The sequence below is a fragment of the Dipodomys ordii genome, unplaced genomic scaffold (assembly GCF_000151885.1).
Source record: "Dipodomys ordii isolate 6190 unplaced genomic scaffold, Dord_2.0 Scaffold8, whole genome shotgun sequence".
NCBI lineage: Eukaryota > Metazoa > Chordata > Mammalia > Rodentia > Heteromyidae > Dipodomys > Dipodomys ordii.
This window is the reverse complement of record NW_012267224.1, coordinates 9,683,404-9,706,786: the sequence shown is the minus strand read 5'-3', so window position 1 is coordinate 9,706,786 and position 23,383 is coordinate 9,683,404. Positions and strand designations below refer to the sequence as shown.

The 23,383-nt window shown below is 45.2% G+C and overlaps 1 protein-coding gene across 2 annotated transcripts in view; it reads left to right on the top strand.

Moving 5' to 3' along the window:
* The first annotated feature begins 599 nt into the window (after positions 1 to 599).
* Positions 600 to 23,383, top strand: part of Ccdc149 (coiled-coil domain containing 149) — a 54,337-nt gene continuing 31,553 nt past the window's right edge. For both annotated transcript variants that reach the window (XM_013009203.1, XM_013009202.1), the window contains exons 1-4: positions 600 to 647; positions 2,481 to 2,642; positions 4,077 to 4,115; positions 14,897 to 15,004. In XM_013009203.1, coding sequence (XP_012864657.1) covers positions 2,583 to 2,642; positions 4,077 to 4,115; positions 14,897 to 15,004 — 207 coding nt within the window. In that variant the 5' untranslated portion in view covers positions 600 to 647; positions 2,481 to 2,582. The remainder of the gene's footprint in view (positions 648 to 2,480; positions 2,643 to 4,076; positions 4,116 to 14,896; positions 15,005 to 23,383) is intronic.

Below are 23,383 nucleotides of genomic sequence, written 5' to 3'. Positions count from 1 at the left end.
ATTGGTTGGGGGTCTGAGTTTTCAATCTGACAAGTTGGAGGGACAAAGGTAACCTTGTCCCTTTCTGCCACTGATGCCCAGGGCAGTGACAGTGGGGCTGCTGATCACAGAAAAGAACTGGAGGACAGGGTAGCTCCGTTGAATTGTATGTAAATGGTATTTTTTTCCTTTATTCCTGTGAAATCTCTATACTTCCCTGGGGACATGGCTGTTGAGGATTGTGAGACTCTCTGATATTTGCTCCTTGGGGATTTTCCCTCTTGAAAAATCACTGTGGTACCAGAACTATTTTGCCCCCATGAAGACGATGTCCAAATCTCAAAATCTAGGATGTTTTAAGACAGGATTCCAACCTCATTATTGCCAGGAATAAAATTCATCCAAGGTAAAGCGTCCTCTCAGAATTGAAATCCATCTCAGAGTGGCTTTTCTTTCTCCTTTGTTTTTTAAAGCTAAGCAATTACCTTTTTTTTTTTAAGGAAAAAAAAAGTGCAAATGCTCCAACCTCTCTTTTCTCCCCTTTCATTTATTTGAAATTGAACTTAACAAAGTCAGTTCCGAGCAAGCACTATATATGAGTAATGCTTTTTGTCCATAAAGGAGCATTGACTGCCATGGTCTGGGAATGCTGACTCCGTCTGCTTTGTGTGAGTATCCACAATGACAGAACGCCCATGTCACAGGGGATAATGAAACTATAAATTGTTTTCACGAATGCTCTCAATTTGGGTTTTTACGGGACAAATTCAAAAGGTATTTAGTGCCACATTTCCCATAGGTGAATAACAGCAGATGGTGTCATTTATCCGGTGGAAGTGGAGTCCGAGGCTGGGCTCAGGCCAGCCAGTGTAGGTGACTGATTGGCAGGGGAGAATGGTTGCTGGTGCAGGGCAGTGGAGCTGAGGACAGGCCTGAGCTCCAGCTTTTGGGGAATCACTCAAAGTACAACTAAAATACTTAGCTCTGAAGATCGGTATCTAGGTGGTAGTTGTCGGCATTGAATCATGGAAGTTGGGCATATCAGGCTGAGCTAGTGAGCATATTCCTGAGTCAAAAAAACCAAAAACCAAAAAACATTGAGAATTGGGCACTGGTGGCTCACATCTATAATCATAGCTATCCTAGATTTGAGGATCATAATGGGAAGCCAGTCTGGGCAGGAAAATCTATAGAGACTTACCTCCAGTTAATCACCAAAAAGCCAGATGTGGACTTAAAGCTCAAGAGATAGAGTGCTAGCCTTGAGCAAAAGAAGCTCAAGGACAGTGTCTAGGCCCTGAGTTTAAGCCCTAGGACCAACACACACACACACACACACACACACACACACACACACACACACACACACGGAGAGGGATGGTGGGTGAATACAGTCGTAAAACACAATGTACATATGTGAACATTGAACTTGGCAGTGCAAGTGAATGGGTGGAATTGGGAGAGATGGGAGCATGATGGAGAGGTGACACTAATCAAGATACAGTGTACTCTGAAACTGACATGTTGAATTAAAACCCCTGTGCACAATTACTTAAAGATAATTTAAAAACCCAAAACATTGCTGAGTTTTCTGGGCAAGAGTAATTGGGTGTAGTGGTTTCTAGTTCAATTCAGTTATTTTGCTTTACATTTTGGGGTTATTTTTAAAATTACAAGAGTCTTATGGATTTATCTCAGAAAATTTAAAAAAAAAACAGAAAAATTTCAAAATGTTGAGCAAAAATTTTTTTTACCAAGAGATCATTATTAGCAATATGTTTGCAAACATTTTTATTCAGTGTCTTTATGCAATATATTTTAATAAAATATGTGTGTGTGTGTGTGTGTGTGTGTGTGTGCACCAGTACTAGGACTTGATCTCAGGACCTCACACTCTTCTTGGCTTTTTCATTCAAGGCTGACACTCTACCTCTACTTCTCGCTTTTTGGTGGTTAAGTGGAAATAAGAGTCTCATGGACTTTGTTGTCTAGGTAACTTCAAACTTTAATCCTCAGATCTCAGCCTCCTGAGTAGCTAGGATTATAGGTATGAGCCACCAGCACTTGCCTAAATTTTATTCTTTTCTGGATGTTTACAATTTTTAAAGCAAAACTTGAGCCTAGCTTTCTTATTAACTGATTTATATAGCTTAAAAATATCCTTTTTTTAAAAAACGTACTGATGAAGTGAATTATTTGATTTGTCCCTGTTTGTGAAAGTTCATGACCATCTAAAGTCGTGGTTCTGTCCTTGTGGGAGTGTGCATCAGACACTGTAGCAGACTTTATGTACTAGCAAGTATTCCCTACTACATGGTCCCTAAGCAGAAAAAGGACAGGGGTTGGGTTAGAGGTGTGGCTCAGTGGTAGAGTGCCTGCCTAGCAAGTTCCAAGGTCCTGAGTTCAAACTCCAGTACTGCCAAAAAAATAGTCCAGCATGAAGCCTGTGTGAAGGCTGGTGGGCCCTTTCTGACCTGTTGCTGGATGTGTTGGATCCACAGTATCTGGTGTGTAAACGAAAGCTGGAGAGCAAGAAGGAGGCCCTGCTGATCCTCTCCAAGGAGCTGGACACCTGCCAGCAGGAGAGGGACCAATACAAACTCATGGCCAATCAGCTCCGAGAGCGCCACCAGTCCCTGAAGAAGAAGTACCGGGAGCTGATCGTATGTATTTCCTCATACAGCGCTGCCATCCCTCCATGCAGGGCGTGGGGGGCAGTGATTGCATTCAGACATTCCTCAAGTGTGAAAGTGAAGAAGTGAAGTTATCCATTTCCTCCAAACCCAGGCCCACCCCAGGCCCACCCCAGGGAGCATGAATGCTTCCAGACTGCTTTTTCTGTCCTGGAATAGACACAGGGCTGTGAGTGTGCATGTGTGGGTGTGAGTGTGTGCATGTGTGTGAACACATATATGTCTCTGTTTCTTTGTTCATTGATTTGAATCTAACATAGGACCTCATGCATGCTAGGCAGATGCTCTGGCACTGAGCTATATCCTCACGCCTGTTTTTTCTTTCTTTCTTTCTTATTTTATTTTGAGACAGGGCCTCACTGAGTTGCTGAATCTGACCTTAAACTCATGATCTCCTCCTCCCTCCCTGACCCCCCCAAACCCATCTTAGCCTCCCAAAGAGCTGGGATCGCAGGCATGTGTCCAACTCATCCCCCCTTCCTGCCCCCCCTTTTAAGTGCAGACACTGTTGCTCACTTTTCCTTCTTGAGGTGAGGTCACTGTATTTCCCTGGAGTAGAACTAGAACAGAAACATTCTTTGGGCTCAAATAATGCAGAATTCTGCATGGGAACAGCATCTAAATTAGGGAGCATTGTCTCACTCACTTCAAGTGTTCATAGCTCCCAAATGGCACAAAAGGAAAGAACTTCAGTTCCTGAAAGGCAAGAAGTTCTACAGGTCTGGCTGTTCGAAATGTTGCTTGATTTTGAACAAATCCTATTATGTTCCCTTTCCGTGTGTGTGTGTGTGTGTGTGTGTGTGTGTGTGTGTGTGTGTGTGTGTGTGTGAGAGAGAGAGAGAGAGAGAGAGAGAATCAGTCACTGTTTCTTTGGTTCTATTTAAAAGAGGAACACCAGCCAAATGAACTATTACTTTAGATTAGACTGTGCTCAGAAACGATTTTGATCAATCTCAGGGTCTTTTTAAAGGTTGCATCGATTTAGAAAATATGTAAATTTGGTCCTAATTAAAAGTGATTCCCAAGGCAGGAGTGGGGAGCCTCCAGCTCACGGATGATATAACGTCTGTGAAGTCATTTGGTCTGACCCTGCCAAAGCAACCAAGGCAGGTCAATAAATCAAGGTGGTGTGTTGTTTTCTTTTTTTCAAATAGCGATGTAAATTTATATTGAGTGAATCATAATAATAGTGTGAAATTTGAGGGCAAGCAAGGAACATCCGGAAGAAAGGTTCCCCATCCTTACTAGGAGGTTCTCCAAAGTCATTCTGGTTCAGTTCCAGTTAACTTCTTAACAGGACACTTGAGCTTGTTTTTCCACATTGCTTGCAGGATGGTGAGGATGGGTTGGAGAGATTCATAGTTTAAGCACATATAGTGAACTGCAGTATTTGTTTTTCCATAGGATGGAGACCCGTCACTTCCCCCTGAGAAGAGGAAGCAGGTAAGACTTACTCTGATGACTATTGGATGAGGATAATTGTTGACTGACAGCAATGAACACAGCGTGCTCCTCATTTCCCAGAGTCCTTTGTGTTGGTGGAACACAACAGAGATTCTGATGGTGAAGAGGGGAGGGGAGGCAGCCCAGTCTAGCAGGTGACCTCGTCCCTTTGTTTTCTGTGGATTCTGTTGGCAAACTTGGAGTGGAGCAGCTTGGCTGTTTAGAAGCTGTGTACTCTTCTGCTCTTTGATCCTTTCATTCAGACTTAAACCCATCTTCCATCAAAACTCAGAGTTTACTTTAATTCTGTGCATGGTAGCCATCATTATTTACTGACATCTATTTTTTCTCAGATCCTCATATATCCATGCTTGGCTTCTGAACTCAGAAGTATTGTTCCATTGAGCTTCCTGTATAGTTTTGTGGTTATGATGCATTATTTTAACTCTTTCTACTTTACATTACTTTAATATCTGCTTACAACTGGTCTCCTCTTTATTCTTTTTTTCAAACATTTCTTTTCTTTCTTCTTTCTTTTGTGGTACTGAGTTTTGAACTCCAAGCCTCAACTTACCTCCTTTGTATGATGGAGTCTCACAAACGTTTCTTCTGCCAACATGATCCTCTCAATCTTTGCGTCATGCATAGTTCAGGATGACAGGCACGTACTACCATATGCAGCTATGGATTGTGAAGGGGGTGGGTCTCACAAGCTTTTCTACCCGGGCTGGATTTGAACCATGATTCTCCTATTTTCAGTCTCCAAAGTAGCTAGGACTTTCTTATTTGTTTTTTTTTTCTCCTCTTATTTATCTTTTCCCGATAAAACTGAGAAACTTTTTTTTTACCACCTCTTCCTCTGATCTTACACACACAAATCCCTTTGGGATGTTGTTAAATTTGTTTCATTAAATTGATAAAAGTGAGCATCTAAATTGGTTAGGTGATAAAAGTGCACATTTGCATTTGTTCGTTTTGTTTTGATTTTTGATGCCAGTGAACAGTAAATTTGTTAAATTTATTGAGTTATAGATTTATTGATCTGCAGGTCAATTTGGTCTCTCATAGATTTAAAGAACAATCTTTTCCAATGATATCTTTGCTAGAGCTTTCCTTAATTTCACAACTTCTCTGTACTCTCGTATGCCCCTAAGTAGAGGTGTTTAGTGTTCAGGAAGAGATGATGTGAACAGGTGCAGTGTTGTGTTCTGTGTTTTACATTGGACCAGAACTTTGGAATTAGCTTTGTAAGTTGGTGTTTTCAGCTGGGATGGCCACCAGCATTGATGATACATCAATAACCACCGAACATTTGACATCCTGTTATAGATGCCACATGTAAAATCTGCAGGTTTATTACCTTGGGTGGTACTGGTATTTGAACCCAGGGCTTTATGCTTGCTGGGCAGGCGCTCTGCTGTGCCATACCTCCAACCCTCTTCTTGCACTGGCTGTTGTTTTGAGGTTTGAGATAGGGTTTTGCGTCCTGCCCAGGAACCTATCTGGACCACAGTCTTTCTATTTTTTGCTTCCTTCTGTAGGTGGGATGACAAGCGTGTGCCACCACACCCAGCTTCTTTCTGTTGAGATGGAATTGGTGGACTTTTCTGCCTGGGCCGGCCTGGAATACAGTCTCCCTGATCTTAGCCTTCGCTATAGCTAGGATGGTAGGTTCACATTTCTGTGGTCAGCTGTTAGTTAAGCAGGGGTTTTGTATGTCTATCTGGGCTGATTTCAAACTGAGTACTGAGATTGTCCTGATCTCTGTGTCTCAAGTAGCTAAGATTACAGGCTTGTGCCATGGGTAAGCACCCAGCTTATCTTGAGGTTCTTTCTGCTGGTGAATAGTTTATTTATTCTCCCTTCCCCATGCAGAACTGATACCCTTAAACAACAACTCAGCCTCCAATCACCTCCAATCAGTCAGTGCTACTCACTTTCACACTCCTTCCTAGTTAATGCCATTAGTTTAAAACATTCCAGTGTTTGATCTAGAGTCTGATTTTTCTGTGTAGTTAATTGATTTTTTTTCTACACATAATCACATGGAAATTTATCATTACTCCTTAAAAACTGCGATCCTTAATCTTGAATTGCTGGGTGTTTTCAATGGCTGTACACAGTCATCTTTGCTGTCTCTATAAACTTTGTTAGTATTCATGAAGGAGTTTTACAGTTTTGCAGTGAATTTGTGTTCTGTGACTTTATAATAAAAAAAATTACATTGGCTGAGGCGAATCTGTTTAAATCCAGTCAGTCAAGCTTGCGTTCTTACTGTTCTAAGACTGTAAGTTCCAGGTCCCAAGCACTGGTCCTGTAGATTTTAGAATGGCATTTAGCTTCTGTCACCTTGGGATTTAGTATGGCGATGGGAACTTGTGTTGTATGGCCTTCCTGCCTGGGTTGGAACCACTGATTACCTCCTGCAAGGAGGCGGTCTGGGGGACAAGTGGCAGAAATTCTGAACTGTGTAGCCAATGAATGAACTGATTACCTAATCTGGCCAGAAGCCCAAGGTAATGCAGGCTTCAAGCTGTGTAGACAATGGTCCTACCTATTGTGTACTTATTTCTTCTACGTCGTGGTTAGCAAATAAAAGAACTGTCCATCTAGGCAAACTTGAAATAAGATGGCTAATGGATCTTTGTAGCATACAAATCTTGTGCAAGATTGGAGACATACTAAGATATTTTCTTCTTTTCTATGGCCACCAGGATCTGGCTATCATTTTTCTTCCCCTTCCTTATTAAAAGTCTCTTTCTTAGAGGACAGACTAGAACTTTTATACTTGTAGTTCTAGAAATGTAGTTGTTGATGCTTTTTTTTTTTTTGAGCTTGGAACTCTTTTTTTTTTTAAACAACTCAATTTCCAAAGGCAAATCATCCGTTAAAGAAGCCAGGAAGAAATCGTGACAACAGTGATTACACTAATAGCTTCTCGTGGGATATGGAAATGAAAATGTCTCCTCGTTACTCCAGGCAGAACTGTACACCCTGTGCACCTTTACCCTGCAGTGACATACCACCGAGACATCTCAAACGACCCTTTCAATATTTTTCTTTTGCTAAACAAGCAGGCCTTCCAAAGGAGGCAAAGGGGAATTTAAATGATCGTGGCTTCATCTTCTTAGGAAGATGGGATTATTTCAGGTCACACCGCACATTTTCTCCATGCAAACTCTTTTCCTTGAACAAACAGTCAAATGCATCTTTAAGATCTTTGTCTTTTCCTGTTTGATTTCAAGCAGATGTATCATGGGAAATATCCTTCTTGGTCCGGGAGGGAATTGTTGCTTTCTTGTCTCTACAAAGTGATGGCTTATTTATACAGTGGCATACGCAAGATGACAGCCCTGGAGGAAACCACGTCGAGTGATCCTTTGGGGGATGGGAGGAGTCTTTTATTTCAGTGGAGAAGTCTTGGTCAAGCTTATGTTAGTCCCCAGCGATGGCAAATCAGAATGACTTTGTATGTGTGTCCTGGTTTGATGCTCAGAACCTAAACTTCCCTCACAGACGGCAAGTGCTTTGAGATGCTTCTTTCTAAAACACTTTGAACAGGGCGTGACTTAACTGTCACACCAGGGAAGCTGAAGAAGATTCCAGCTTCAGCCTTTCAGAGCCCTCCATTTGAATTGTACGGACAGCCCTCTCTATTAGCCTTTTCAGTCTCACAAAGATTTTGCAAGGAATGTGAGAACACTCCCCAAATGGACCAGAAATTGGGGGAGGAGGATGTCACAGAGTCTTAAGTACTTGGTAGCTGTAAAGGAGTCACTATTAGACAGACACAGAATGGTAATGGTCAAGATGAAGGACATACTAATTTAAATAGCAACCTTCCAAGCCCATTCAACAGGGGGGGCCAGCAGCACTGGCAATGAATCTGTCTGCAAGTTTGTCTTTATGACATCTGCTCTTGATGGAAGTGGGCTTCTACTGGCTCTGTGCACAGCCAACACCTTTGTATGGATCCACTCTCTGTGGCTTTTTTTTTTAATAAGAAGTTGTCACTGCAACACAGGCCATCACTTTGGCAGCTGCTTCAAAGAGAAGCCATTGCTAAGCAAAGCTTGCTTCCCTCTATTACCATAAACACACCAGTTGCCATTGGACCAGTGCAATCAAGTAGAAATTGCAATTAAATTTGCTATCAATCACATATCTCCAGAACACTTGATGTTTCATCCAACATGTGTTTTAATGTATTCTTGCTTAACTTGCTTTCCCTTATGGAAGGTATGGAGTTAAGATCTCCACAGCATCAATCTTCTATGATGCAGCTTTTCTTAAATCTGGTCTCTTGTGTATTTCTTTCTCTCTTACTTTCCTTACCCTTATGCTGCTGCTGCTGCTGCTGCTGCTGCTCCTCCTCCTCTTCCTCCTCCTCCTTCTATTTCTCCTCCTCCTCCTATTTCTCCTCCTCCTCCTATTCCTCCTCCTCCTCCTATTCCTCTTCCTCCTCCTATTCCTCCTCCTCCTATTCCTCCTTCTCCTCCTCCTCCTCCTCTTCTTCGCTAGTCCTGGGGCTTGAACTCAGGACCTCGACATTGTCCCTGAGCTTCTTTTGCTCAAGGCTAGCACTCTACCACTTGCACCACTTCTGGATTTTTCTGTGTATGTGGTACTGAGAAATCGCACCTGGGGCTTCATGCATGCTAGGCAAGTGCTCTACCACGAAGCCACATTCCCAGCCCACCCTTATACTTCTTGAGGAAGTGCTTAGGACAAAATTTGTCCGTTTGTGTGTTTTTCTCCCCAGTTTCACTCTCATTTTATTGTCCTCTCATTTTTGAGTTCTTATTCTGATTTTCTACGTCTGCAAACTCAGCAGTATATTACAGAGCTTTCTAGTGTACATTGTTTTATTGTATGATGTAGAGGAGCGCCCACGGCTTGATCAGTAGAATAATATGTATCTATCTAATAGCTTCCAACAGAATGACTTGAGAAATTGTTCCTGAGAATTCCACCCTTTCTTCTCTTGGCCTCTGGTTTGAAATATTTAGGGACACAGGTGAAAACATATGGCCTGTTCTTCTTACTTCTATTCTCAGTGTTGGAACAGGATATACTTAGAAGGTTTATCTTAAACTTTTCATCACTCCATTTTCCTCCATCAGGGAGGTAAAGTGTTTCCTCTGCCATCTTAGGTTCTGTGATTAGGACCTGTAAATTTAAAGCACAAGAGGTAGATTAACAGGGAAGAAAAGGCACACAGTTCTATTAACATTTTCTGTATAATGGGAACTTGCAGAAAAGTAGTGAAATTCAAAGCAATAGATTCAAAAGGTTATATACCACTTTAACAAAGGAAACGGAAGTTGGCCTCTGAGTGATGTCTGATTGTGGAGAAATAACTAGGAAACAGTGGACAAAATAATGAACAAGGCTAGCTGCAGTGAGATCTGTTTATGAAGGTATGTCTTGGTACTGACTGTCTCTGGTAGAGACTTTTATCTTCTCCCTAGTACTGGAGAGGGGATACTTTACAAAGGCAAGAGCCTTTAAGTAGAAAAGGAAACAAGAGAACCCCTTAAGGACCTGCTGATTTCAGTGGCCTTCATGTCAAAAATAATCTTTTTTGTCAAAGTGGGATTGTTTGCAATGACACATCCTGCTCCCTTCCCATACATTTCTAATAGCAAGGAGAGAAATAGTACCTAGAAAATCCTTTTTTCTTTCCATCCAAAAGATTAGCCTTCTCTTTTTATAGCTCATCTCCTGAAATCTCTGCCTTGTGAATCAGTGTTGATGGATCATTGCAGGTAGGATGGTCATTGCCAAACACGACACATAATTATGTTGACACAAGTCCCCCATCCATTCTTCAAAGTGCAAAAATGTCAATGTGTCCCCAGTGTTCATGGTTCTGACACAGTCCAGGGCATTTATGGGGGAAACTGAAGGGGTGCTCGTTCAGAGCTGGAGTGTAGGATGTAACAGGACTTGAAGGAAGGTAGTGAAGAGGAAGCCAGCCCCTCTCTCCGCTCTCTGCTCTCTGCCTTCGCAGGATGCTAGTCATCAGCCTTAGAGAGAATTTCGAGAGCTTCCTGGATCCCACGGCGGGAGCAAGTTTTGGTGACTTGCTTGGGTACACATCATTGCACTTATGGAGCCAGTTTGTCAGAATAGAACACTGCAGTGTCCTTTGGGCTTCAGATCCCCTCCTTATTTTCTGTCAAATCACTCTTCTTTCCCTCCCTCCCTATCACAAGTTTAACATATCAGCTCCTAGGTAGAAAGACGGACTTAAATTGGGTTCTGTGTCTATTCCTGTGCTTTCCCCTGTTATCAGAGTGAAAATGTTAACCTTTAATGTTGGCCCTGTCTCATCTGAATATTTTAAACAGGTTCCTTTGTAAACCTTTCTGCAATTTGCTATTGCTACTCCCCCTATCCCCACCTGAGAGACAGAAGAAATCATCTCTGGGGCCTGATTTCTTTCCCTGGGAAATCCTTGCTAGCCTCGGGGCATCGGCCACCATCTCCCGTCATTTCCTTCCTATAGTTGTTGCTATTACAAAGTGATGGCCACGGAGCCCTTCCCAACAACACAGAGACAAAACGCTCTGCAGAGCTGATGAATTGGACACAGGAGCCTCCTGCTCCTTGATGGGTTGTTCCAGTGAGTGTGTGTGAGTCATGATGTTATTTTGGTCAGAAGAATTGTGTGTGAACTATCCTCCTCTATTCTGGGTGCTCTGAAACAGACGGCTTTGGTGGTTGTAATTGCTGTTGTTCCTCAAGGTGTATGTCAAAGAATAAGGTACCGTATCGGAATCATCCTGTGCTGGTTTTCAAAGGTACTGTTTTGGAGTTGAGGAGGTTGAAAGCTTGCACGGGGGAAGAATTGTGTGTTGACAGGTAATACACATGTTAAGTATAAAAGAAAATTACAGTGATGCCTTCCCCCATCCACTGTACCCCAGGGGGTCCTGTTTAAGGCTGGTGTAGATTTATGGTGAACACATGGAAATGCATGACTTTACTTGGTAGCTTTCTCTTCAGCCAGGTTACAGAATAAGTCACGTTTGATCATTAAAGCTCTGGGTCTCTAAATCCCCAGCTCTCTGCCCTCAGCTTCTCTGAACTCTTGGACTGAGGTTTTGCTGGGTATTTGCCCTGCCCTCCACCCAGATATCTGGAAGCATGGTTGAACTCCATGCTTTTCAAAGTGATGGTCAAGGACCAGTGCCTGGCTGCAACCTAATTGGTTGTGGTTTGGGACAAGATAGGAGACAGAAATCAAGAGTGTGTGTTGAGAGCCTTGCATAACAATCTGACAGCACGGCTTTATGTGTGTCGGATCTGACAATGAACGTTCCTTCTCCTGGTAATCCACTATTGTTGTATGTTACGAAGGCATAGATCAGGGCTGGATGGGCGGGAAGAACAGCATCATTCATTTACCCCATTCCACTGTGAAGACTGAGTTGCTCTGATTTTAGCAGTGACAGTGGTCCCTGAGTGTCAGGCCTGCGCACCCTGGAAGGACTCAGCCATTAGTGATTCAGAAAGGGAAGGTAGGGAAGTTGCACTGTTTCTTTTTGGTTTTCTGTTGATTTTTTTTTTGCTTCTTACTCTTGGAAACCCATGTCCAGACCCCTCTCCTTGTTTGGAAGGTCTCCCTGAAGGGGCCTTGGTGCGTCCCCTCCAGCAGAGACATGAGAGCTGCCTGAATACATGCAGCTGGCGGTGGTCTCTGGATGGATCAAGCAAGGTGCTTCTTCCTGGGCCTGGTGGTGTGGCTCTCCATCCGTGTGTGTGTGTGTGTGTGTGTGTGTGTGTGTGTGTGTGTGTGCCTATGGAGGGGGGAGTCTGTGTGCCACCCAGGATAAAATCAGTGAGCTAACATCTGGGAGCATTCTGGAGTAACTGTGGAGGAAACGCAGAGGCCACTCAAGAAAGAGAGCAGAAGGTCTGGGGTGGAATAAGGGGCATCTTCCACCTTTGCTGTGGCTCCAGAAGCCAGACCTCTCTCCTGGTCTTGATTGTTCTTCCAAATAGAAGTTGGCCATGTATTTGGGCGGAGAGGTGGGGGCTGACTCACCTTTTCCCTATCTAGACTTCCCCAAGGATAGCTGCAGCTCACTCCCTCTCTGTTTCTAACTGTGGTTTAGTGTTGGCCTTTCTTCACCCCCTGTTCCTGTGTCTGCTTAATTTATCTCTGGAGGCCTTACTATCTGGCTTGCTAAGTCATTATTTATTCTGGTATGATATAATGTAATTCGTATAACTGACTAAGTGTTAAGTTAATAAGGGCAAAGGGTTTTGTCTATGTTGTTTTTGGCTTGCTCTTTAGACCTAGGACAAGGCCTGGCATAGAGTAGTTACTCAATGAATATTTGTCATATCAATCTCTGTATGAATCATGAATGAGGCAGAGGCAGGATCACAAAGGAGCCAAGTATCCATGGAGGCCTCCACCAAGGAGGCATCCACCATAGCCTCATAGCTCTGTCCCCGGGGAACATGAGTTTGAGCCCCTGGGTATCTTTCAGCTAGTGCCTGCTGTGTTCCGAGCATCAGCATTGTTGTTCTGTGTCAGATTTCCCTGTGGAATATTCACTGTTAACTCCATTGTATAGATGGGGGAGAGTCAACAAAGATCTCATGTGGGATCACCCCCCAGATCATGGCGGAACTGGAGTGCAAATCAGCCTCTCTGGTTCCATCTACGGAAGTGCCCACAGACAGCTGGTCCTGGCAGGTCTTCTTGCGTTACTTGCTCACCTGCAAGATGGAGGTTAATTTTCCTCACCCGTCACAACTCTTGTCTTGTAAGAAGACACGTGTGCAGAGATGGAAATGAAATGGACATATAGGACTGGAAACTTGGGTTGTATCACTGAGCAATGCCTGTAATCTGAAAGGAGGTCAAAGCCCACAGGGACAAGGGCTCTTCCTATTCTTGCTATTCCTTGCCACTTTCTAGATGCTTCTCTGAGACCATTACTTCCAGACTGGATGGATTCTCATCTCTTAGTCTAACAGTGTTTACGAAACTTCCATAGCAGTGCTGGAGAGGTGAAAAGAGCAAACCAGGTTTCTTGCCCTTCATGCAATTTATATTTTCGCAAGGAGAGGGAGAAGGAAATAAACAGTAAGCAATAAACCATGACGCGAATTATATGCTATGTTAAAAGATGGCACATTGCTCTGTAAAAAAAAAACAAAAATGAAAAAAGACAAAGTAGCAGTGGAGATGTTTGCCACATTAAAACGAGTGGTCCAGGTGGCCCTTACTTGAACAGAGGCCTCTGAATAGAGGCCTGAAAGAGGCTCAGAGGGGCCAGGAGCCTGCAAGACCTTGATGGAAGGGATGCTGAAGTGGACTGGGAATAAGGAGGTAGCAGGATGAAGGGGGTGGGGCTTGAAGGCAGAGACAGCTGACAGCCAATGGGCTACAGAGGTAAGATGAGGGAGGGGCCAAGATTCAATCTTCATATTCTTCCTCCTTGGCTCTTTTTACGACAATGAATGCAAGCATCCCTTGAATTATTAGTATTAAAATCGTGGGAGATCAACCACTAGGGTCAGATCTCCCCCAAACCCTTTGGATTTGGGTTTCTCAGCATCCACATACAGAAATCTGTGGAACAATGTGTAATCTCCCTCTAAGCCTCTTTCTCACAACTTACAGACATCACGTCTGCCAGCACGGCTGCTTCCTTCTTTCATTTATCCAGCCTGAGTCTGTAAAACACTCGCCCCATACAGTCCCACGTGTGGCAGCTGAGGCAGGGGAAAAAAACAACTCAAAAAAAATCCACCATCCCTGCTTTTCAGTTGTGATCTTATCCCTCTAAAGCTAGAGAAGAGTACTTGGCAAGGTGAGAAGTAGAGCAAGTTCAGGTTCGTAAAATCAGAATCCTATTCTGTAGAACAAGAAGCCAGGTGCAGGCAGGCAAGGGCCGGGGGAAGGCTGGCACGTGGAAGGCTGGAGGGGATGGAGGCGTGAGCTAGATGGTACAGTCAGAAATCAAGGATCTGAGGAGGAAGTAGGTTGGGGTAGGAGAGCTGGGGACCCTACATGCTCTGAGCAAAAGGAGGAATCTCTGTTGGAAGGGGAGCTGGCTAGGAGAGCTGCCCATGGAGGGAGAGAGGGATCCAGGTATGGGCAGGAGGCAGAGCTGTAGGAGGGATGCCATGGTGAGATGGGGTGGGGGACAGAGGTCCTGCTCCTTGGTACCGTGTGTGCTTGAGAAACGAACTGAACAGGTGAAGTCAGGCCAGGAGATGAAGACTCAGCCCTGGTCCCTGATTTCAGAAATGACTCTTCATCACTAGTTTCCTCTTTGCTGCCTCCTGGAATTGTGAAGGACATATTGGGCATTATGGTAGCAAAGAGAATCTCACGTACCAAGAGAGTGGAAGGGAAATTTCAAAAAACAATCTAAGCAACAAAATGAAGCTTTTCCTATCTTGCTGGCTGCACTATAGAACCGAACTCTCCGTATTCAAGATGGGCTTTATAGCAGTGAGTTCCTAGGACATTTTGGAAGTAGTCGAGTATGACTAACTCCTTCATTACTTGTCCAAGCACCCTTTTTGAGCCATTCTGGAGACAAAGGACAGCCCCAAGTTGGCGTTCACGGCCAACTTCACTTCCTTCCGTGCAGCAAATAGTGGTATGACTCACACCCTCGCTGTGTTCACACTCATGGGCTTAATGGAGACAGCTGGGCCGGGACGCCATCATTAATAAACCAACAAAGCCCTGCACTTTCCCCACTCCTCCGTTTCTGACTGACATCATGATGTGTTGCTATTTCCAGGCTAATCTTGCACAGCTGTTGAGAGATTCTCAGGACCGAAATAAACATCTGGGAGAGGAAGTTAAAGAACTCCAGCAAAGGCTTGGAGAAGTCCAGGGTGACAATAAGGTATGATGGCTGCTGAAAGGAAGAGCACTCTGCCTGCATCGCTGTGGGTAGCCAAACCCATCAGGAAAATGAACTGCCGTGTTTGCTGAGAAATTTGCTGTAGATGGTTACGTTTGCAATGAAAAAATTCACAGCTTCACATTTCTTAGCTTTATTACATCCCTTTTGTGTGTGCACGTGCATGAGCATGTGTGTGTTTGTGGGGGGGTGGCTTTAAAATATTGTCACAATCCACTGTAGAAGTTTCATTATGTTCCGCGTGCTGGTGAATAACGTTGTTGTTGAGGGCAAAATAAAACTCAACTGCTCTACTTTTCTCTCTTCTATACAAATAATGGATTTGTGGCTCAGACGATTTGGAGTTATTTCCATTCGGGTTTGAATTTTAAGTAGTCCTCCTACTAATTATGTTCACATAACCAATTTATTTTATTGCTAAATTTGGCAATTTGTATGGAACATTGCTCAAAATCCATCGCGTGGTATTAATCAACGCCCCCCTCCCCCACTGTTGGCAACGTTAATTATAAAATATGAACTCATAAACTCAAATGTGAGCACTGTCTCCCCAGCTGAAGCTGCGTACAAGAGTACAATCAAGAAAGAAAAGAAAAACTACCGAAGTTTAATTCCCCCTCCCCCTCTCCAATAATTTCCTGTTTTGCCAGGAGAGATTTATTTCTAACTTCTCACCAGGGATGGTTTTTACAACAGAAATGGTGTTGGATTTTGACTGGAGAAAACTGTGTGTGTGTGTGTGTGTGTGTGTGTGTGTGTGTGTGTGTGTGTGTGTGTGTGAGTGTGCACGCATGCGCACATGCAAGGTCTTTCTCCTGGGGAGATATTTTCTAGCCGTGACAAAATTCCTTGACAAACGATGCTGACTGGCCTTTTCCTGGGGAAGTGATGGTTCTTGGAAGGGATCATTTTTGAAAGCTGCTCACTCTTGAAAACAATGCATGGATTTGTCTGGGAGACAGTTCTGTGGGAGACAGACAGTTGTCTGAGAGACCGCTCTTCCATAATAAGAGGCCAGAGATGACTCTGCAGGCTTCTAGGTGGAGAGACCTCATCTGAAGGCTGCTGTCTGTTGGCTAGAAAGAAGCATGGTTGGGGTATGGTTTATTCCTCAGAGTCATCTGCCAGAAATTTGGTCCCCAGGGCGATCTGTATTGAACGGTGTTGCTAGGTAGCTTAGCAGAGGGTGATCGGGCCGTGGCCAATCCTTGGTCTGCTGAAGTGGGTTCGATCTCTCAGGAGAGTTCCCAGAAGGGCCAATCATTATGAAAGAGCAAGCACGGCTCCTCCCTGCTGTCTTGTTTCATTTCTCACCAACTGAGCCCTTCTTGGCTCCTCCCTTCCGCCATCTTCCTCCCACGTGATGTCAGATCCACGTTGTGCTACTGCCCAGGCTGTACATCCAGAACTGTGAACTGAACAAACCTCTTTGCTTCATCCAGTGCCCAGCCTCTGGTGTTCTGTTACAGCAATGGAAAAGAAACTTGGAAGCCTTCTTTCCACAGTCCAGTCTTCATTCTGTCTGCCTAAAAATTCTTTGTAAACCCCTTGCCTTTTGAAAGATGAGGTCCCTGTTATTCCCACTCATGAAAAGAGGGAGGAAAAGAATGTCTGAGAAAAGTTCTAATTAACTCTGGACAAGCTAACCCGGTCTCACACGTGGCTCATGGGTCATTACAAGGCTCCAGCTGTAACCTAAGTGCTTGGCTAATAATGAAAACGCCAGCCCTTCTTCATCACTGTCTCCAATGACAACAGCAGGGCAGAGTGTCCTAGAGAAAAATAAATGTGTATAGCGGTTTAAGTTCATGAAAATACTAGAAAGGGTTTGGAGATTTCATAAGCCCGCCAAAACTTTTTGAAAGTATGTTTTTCATGATTCTTGTGTGTGTGTGTGTGTGTGTGTGAGAGAGAGAGAGAGAGAGAGTCTCCTAGTTGCTCTTGGCTTTCTCTTCCTCTCATCCCCCAGCTTTTGTAATCTGTCTTTTATTTTGCCTTTTTTTTTCTTTCTGGACAGTGGTGGGGTTTGAACTCGGGGCCTTTTGCTTTCTAGGTAGGTAGGTGATCTAACCTGAGCGCCCCTCCTCCAGCCCTAATTTTTCTGTTTGATCATGAGGAATTTGAGGATTTGGTGCTGGCAGTTGCTCATGGTACCCTGTAACGCTCATCCCAGGCTGGAATCCTTCTGCATTTGTTGCAGTCTGAATTGTGGTGATTTGCTGGTGCTCTGGGTCATTATTCCAGTAGCTGGGCACATTTGTCAACTTTGTTTTGTGTTCAAGGTTTAGCATCTAGTGACTCATTCATGGTCCCACGAAGCAATTAGCCTGCCAGAAAGAAGGTGCTTAGAGGGTGGTAAAGGCCTTAATATCTGCCCCCACCTGAGAAAACAAACACAAGCAAGTAAAAGCCCCTGGGACCCGTTCCTCTCATTTACACATCACTTTTTCAGGCCTCGATGCTTCCTGGGTGTGTCCTCCCTTCCCCACCTCCAGCCCAGCCCACCCAGTCCCAACGCGAAGGTTATAGCAGTGGGCTCATTTCTAAGTTAAGTTCAAAGGCGGCTGGGACTGAGTGGGAGAGGAAGGGGGGGCTAACCTCTTAGAGTCTTAGGGTTGTTTTTGTTTGTTTGTTTGAGGGGAAGATTCATCACAGCACTTGTTGCTCCAGCCCTTCCACCATCTTCCTCGTCTGCCTCCTTGCCATTGTAGGCCAGGCCTCCGTGACTTCACACTGCTTTCAACCTGCTTGTGCGTGTGAGATTCTGCCCTGAGCCTCAGGATGTGAGAGAAGGAAACTGTTGGGCAGGGGAGGAAAGCAACCCGGGAGCCTTAGGGGAAGCCCCCTGCAGAGAGAGCAGAGGGAGCCAAGGAGCGGGGGGGGGTGCACCGGAGACAAACATCCCCTCCACAGCCCGGACAGACTCGCTCAGTTCAAGCAAACTTACATGGAGGTGGTTGGACTCCAACTCTGATGTCAAGGAGATGGACCATGATTTCGTGAGCAACTATTAACTTGGGAGGTTTCTGTCTCTAAGTTGCCATGTCATCTGGTGAACCTTAGACCTATTTTGGGGAAGCCTCAATTTGAGACATGAGATAAGATAGGAAAGGATCTGCCTTGGATTTTTTTTCTGATTGTTCGGCCTGCAAGGCTGGGCCACCTCTGGCCCTTGAAATCATTTGGTATGTGACCGGTGTGTGTGCTTACGTGTTGGCTGCCCACAATCACCTGCCTACATGGATAATTATGTATGGCTCACAAATGATGCTGCATTTAAAGGGCCTTTTACAGTAAAAATGTTCTCCACCCTTCAGAACCCTGAAACCTGGTTCCATAAAGCATTTCCAGACAGGCTCATGAGAGATTTGTGGCTGCCCTGGCTTACGAAGCCTTATTGAGGGAAGGGACCCCGTTGTCAGGGTGGGGTTCTGGGGTCTGGGGAGTCTTGGCCAACCTGCCATCTAGCATCAGGTAGTCTTGTGCCCCGACAAGGATCCCCAAAGACCACCAATGAGCCGATTGCGATGCAAGCACACGAGAGTTGTTTATTGCAAGCTCGAGCCTGGACTCGGAGCCGCCATCAATGCAGCAGCGGGTCAGAGTTGAGAGCCTCGTCTTCCAGTATAGCAGGGTTTTTATTACAGCTACAGCAAGGGTGGGGGGTTTCCAACTTAGCGGTTACATGATTGGTTGACATTTAGTGAGTGAATCTTGTAACGATCTTATTGGCTAGCGTGCGGGCTAAGCGGTTAAGCAGTGAACTATGTTAACTGTGCTATCTTAAGAAACATCTGGAGCTTTAGATACCTTCCTGTCATCTGCCAATGGCTATTGCTAGGGGAGTTATGGGCAGCACGTTATTGGGATATTTCACAGTTTTTCCAGGAACCTGAGTTCTTACTTTCGGCAAAAGTCTTTACAACGGGTATTTTCAGTAAAGGCTTTCACAATGGATACCTTCAGTAAAGGCCTTCAAAATGGAGTCTAAGTCCAGAATGGCTGTACTTTGGCTAGAGCCCCTCAGTAGGTGATTGGCCAATGAGAGGGTCACTGTTTGGGTGTCGAGCTTCTAGAAGCTTCTCTGCATGTTGATTTCCTTATAGAGTAAGTGCTTGATAGGATGGGTGAGCCCCGGGCATGGGAATCGCTGTGGTTGGTGCTCATCTGTGTATTTTTGCTGGTCTTCCCTGTTCTTCACGACCCCTGTCACTGCACAGGATCTGTAGTGCGGTGTGATGGTTTCACCAACAAGCAAGTTCAGGCAGATATCGGCTCCCACCGGTGGGTGTCAGGCATTCACATTTCCGGGTCCCCTGCTGGCTAATTTAAATGTAGATGTCGTGATATTGCATAAACACAGAGCGTTGCCTTTAATAATGAGCTTTATGTTACACCAGCTGACGGTCCTTAAGTACTGCCGTTTTATCTGGGCTTGGCACCATAAAACCAAAGAGGCCTTCTGTGAACGTCCTACCTCTCTATGGACGAGGGACTTTTGGATGGGTTCGAGCAAACCAATTAAGTCAGAGCCACCATCCAATAAAGTCAGAACAATCAGCGTGCAGGTGACTAATTAAAGTAGACTTTGTTTTGGAAAAAAGAAAAGAAAAGGGCTCAGCTGTGATGGATGAGGGATGGGGGAGTTCTTTGGTGCAGGCTCTGCTCTGTGCTTCAGAGCGAGCAGGACAGCGCCTGGATCTCGGGAAATCCCCATGCCAAGGAGAGTGTGGTGATAATGCACGGCCCTCACCGGCCATTAAATGACTTGATTGCAAAGACTCATGGGAGTGATGGAGGTCCTCACCCCCTCTTCCCATCATGCCTTGCTCAACAAGTTAAGACTCTTGTCTGTGATGCAGAGGAAGGCTCAGGAGACCAGCAAGAGACCAGACTCACCCAGTGTTCCCTGGTGTTTTACATCAAATGAACCACCATGCATTTGGACCTCTGAGACCCTATCTTTGAGTCAGTCCTGCCTTAGATGAACGTGTTACCCCCAGGCTCCCCCCCACATGGCCAAGACAGCATGGTTTCTGTTATTCATCCTATGGACCACAGATCACAATCCCATTCCCTAGCAGAGGACTGACTGGTTTTGCCCAAATGAATTTTACAATAACTCCATGCCCAAAATGTTCAGTAAAAATAGAAGGAATCCAAAGCTGCTTCAAATCTTCTTGACGGGACAGCATGAAGACTGAGCTACCTCGCAGGAATTCAGGAGCTTCCCCTCTGTGTGATCTTGGGCCAGCTACTTGACTTCTCTGTGCTTTATCTATATAGTTCCTAGTGTGCCAACCATCATCTTAGGAGACCAACTGTATATCCTGGGTATGGCATAGGACATGAAACCTGGGGTCCCTGCTTCCAAAGGAGTGACAGTGAGCGAATAAACACACCCCACATCCCAGGCACAAGGGCAGCACGTGTCATAGTGTCACAGAGCTGGGATCAGAGCTTTCCAATACAGTCATGACTGGGAGTGTTGCTGGCTTTTCCTATTGGGCGGGATGGTCTAGGTGGGCGGGCATGATCAGTGCTAAGCAGAGAATGGTGTGAGCCGGGAGGCAGAGATGCTCTCTGAGACCCTTGGTGGGACCCATGTGCACACACACCTGGGCACAGACTGGAGCAAGGGTGGTGGGAAGAGGTGCAAAGGCTCTGAGGCGGGCGTGAGCTTGAGATGTCGTTGGGGTAGTGTTCTTTCTTTGAGGGCTAGATAGATGGTTGGGAAGGATGTGGAAAACCCATCACACTGTCCAGCACTCCATCGGGTGAATTTTTAGTAAATGCCTTTGGTGCCAATCTCTCTGACCCCAGTGGCTGTTTATAGCTGTACAAGACTGGTATGAGAAAAGTCCCAGCCCCGGGCCCTCCCAAAGCTCTAGCAAATAGCCACAAGCACACCACCTATGGCTGGGGACTGGGCTTCTCAAGTTCCGTGCAGAGTTGCACGAATGGGGCATTGCATTTTCACCCTGGGGGAAGGGAGACACCCAGGTTGGCATCGTGCAGTGCGCAGCTTGGGAAGCCAAGCCGGGTGTCCTTGTCTCTAAGGTAATGTCTTTTTTTTTTAAGTAAGTCATGTGCCTTTTAGCAAGGTTAGATAGCTTGCTCTGCACGCACAGATAGGGACAATTCTTCGTAGGGCATGGTGGCTCCCACACCTGATTGCCTCTAGTGGGTCATGGGCTTGGGACTGGAAATAAAATGAGGGGAGGGGGCGGGTGAGGGCAGCCAGAAACAAAGCCTGAGATCCAAGGAAGATCGGGTCACTCGACCTGGGGAGGCGACATCCATGGCTTTGTTCATATCCCTCAGGGCACAGCCCGGCCGCAGCTGTGCCTCGTCCACAAACCCGCTCACCCATCCCTCAGTCATCAACATTTATTTCTCTGTAAATCGGGGCATGGACGTGTCTCTTGGTGGCAGAGTGGTGGGGGCTGCGCAGAGCCTGGATCCGGTTCAAGGCCTGGCAGGCCGAGGCTGGCCATGGTGGCAGCCAGTCTGAGGGAATTAAGTGCCACAAGCAGTTGCTTCGGAGCCGTTCCAGGATGGAAATCAACATCTGCCTGCGCTCTCCAGATAAGACTGGCTCGAGCCGGGCTCTGTCCAGCTCAGGAGAGAGAAGCGCTTTCCAAGTGGGCTGGGGTGAAAGCCTTCGGGGGAGGGGGAGCAGGAGGAGAAGAAAGCAGTCATCAGAACAGCAGCTTCTCCAAGCACTTGGTTCCCTGAGAATGCCTCCTCTTGTTAGGGGCTGGATTGAAGACAGAGGGGAAGAGGAAAAGCTTGTATCTCGCCCAGATCCTGGTCATGACCTTACTTAGATCATGCAAACAGGACAGGACCCATGACTGGATGTGTGCTCTGAATCGGTAGTAAATAGTATTGCTCCATGCGTTTAAAAGTGTGTGTGTGTGTGTGTGTGTGTGTGTGTGTATCAGTATGTCAGTACTTGAACTCAGGGCCTAGGAGCTGTCTCTTAGCTTTTTCACTCAAGGCTGATTCTCTGCCACTTGAGCCATAGCTCCATTTCTGGCTTTTTGGTGGTTAATTGGAGGTAAGAGTGTCACGGACTTTTGTGGCCCTCAGATCTCAGCTTCCTGAGTGGCTGGGATTACAGGCTTGAGCTACTAGGCTTACTCCATGGTTTGTAACTTTTGTTTGCTTTTTTTTTTTTTGGACTTCCTAAATTAAAGTCTCCTGGAATGCTGCTCCCTTTCTCATGCACAAGGCAGCCTTCAGACTGCACTGGTTTTACTGGGGAAGGACGAGGCCCAGAGAAGTTTACACACGTTCTCAAGAGTGCACAGCTTGCACACTTTGGACCCCAGGGGAGCTGAAGGCAGCTGGCCCCGGAGCCCTGGGCCGCCCCTGGGGAGGGCGGGAGGACGCTGCATGGCTGCAAATCCCCATGGCAATGACCTCCTGGGCTCCCTTCCACCCACTGCACTTGAGTGTCAGACTCAACCAGTAATCCAGCGATCACCGTCTCGGGCCTCACTTCTAAAAATAAGAGTTTCCACCAACACAGCCCTGCGATTTAAGAGGCGATATTGTATGCACATTAAACACCAAATGATTTTTAACGTATTTATTGAAGCCTAGCCGGCATCCAGTATATAAAAGATGACTCCCTTATATGGCTGTCAGACCTCAATAAACATGTTTAATAATTAATTGGCATTAAGCAAACATAATCGTGTGATTCTAAATTAAGCATGCAGTGAAGCATATTGTGAAGGAAAGCCACAGTGGTATTTTATTACTTAAAGTTCAGGCTGTCAGTCTGCTTTTCACGCATCAGGAAAAATACCCAATTTTCCAAGCTGAGCTCACGTTTCCTGCCAAAGGCACAAGCCCTCTTGTCCCAGAGCCTCAGCTCTGAGGGCTGGCTCTATTGGCTTGCTTGTCCTCTCTCTGTAATGAACTTTTGGGCCCTGGGGTCGCAGCTAAGAGTTGTGTGATGGGAAAGATGTCTTCACACTTCAGTTTGGGGAGCAGAGGGATGATTCTGCTATAAGTATGTTCAGTGAAGTCACTGTCCACACTGAATTTGTCCATGCTGAGCTATTGCTTCCGGGAGACGATGGAGGGGGGGGGTCCTCTGAGGCTCTGTGTAATGTGTGCTTCTGTTTTAAGTCATCTTGTTGTATATATAATATATAACATGTATTATATATAATATTGTCTACATATTATGTGTTATTATATATTAATTATAAAATAATGCATATTACATAACATATAACTTGCATTATATATTATACATTAATATATGCTTATATAATATATACTATATTACATAATATATAAACATAACATATATTAATATAATGCTTATGTATTATGATATTC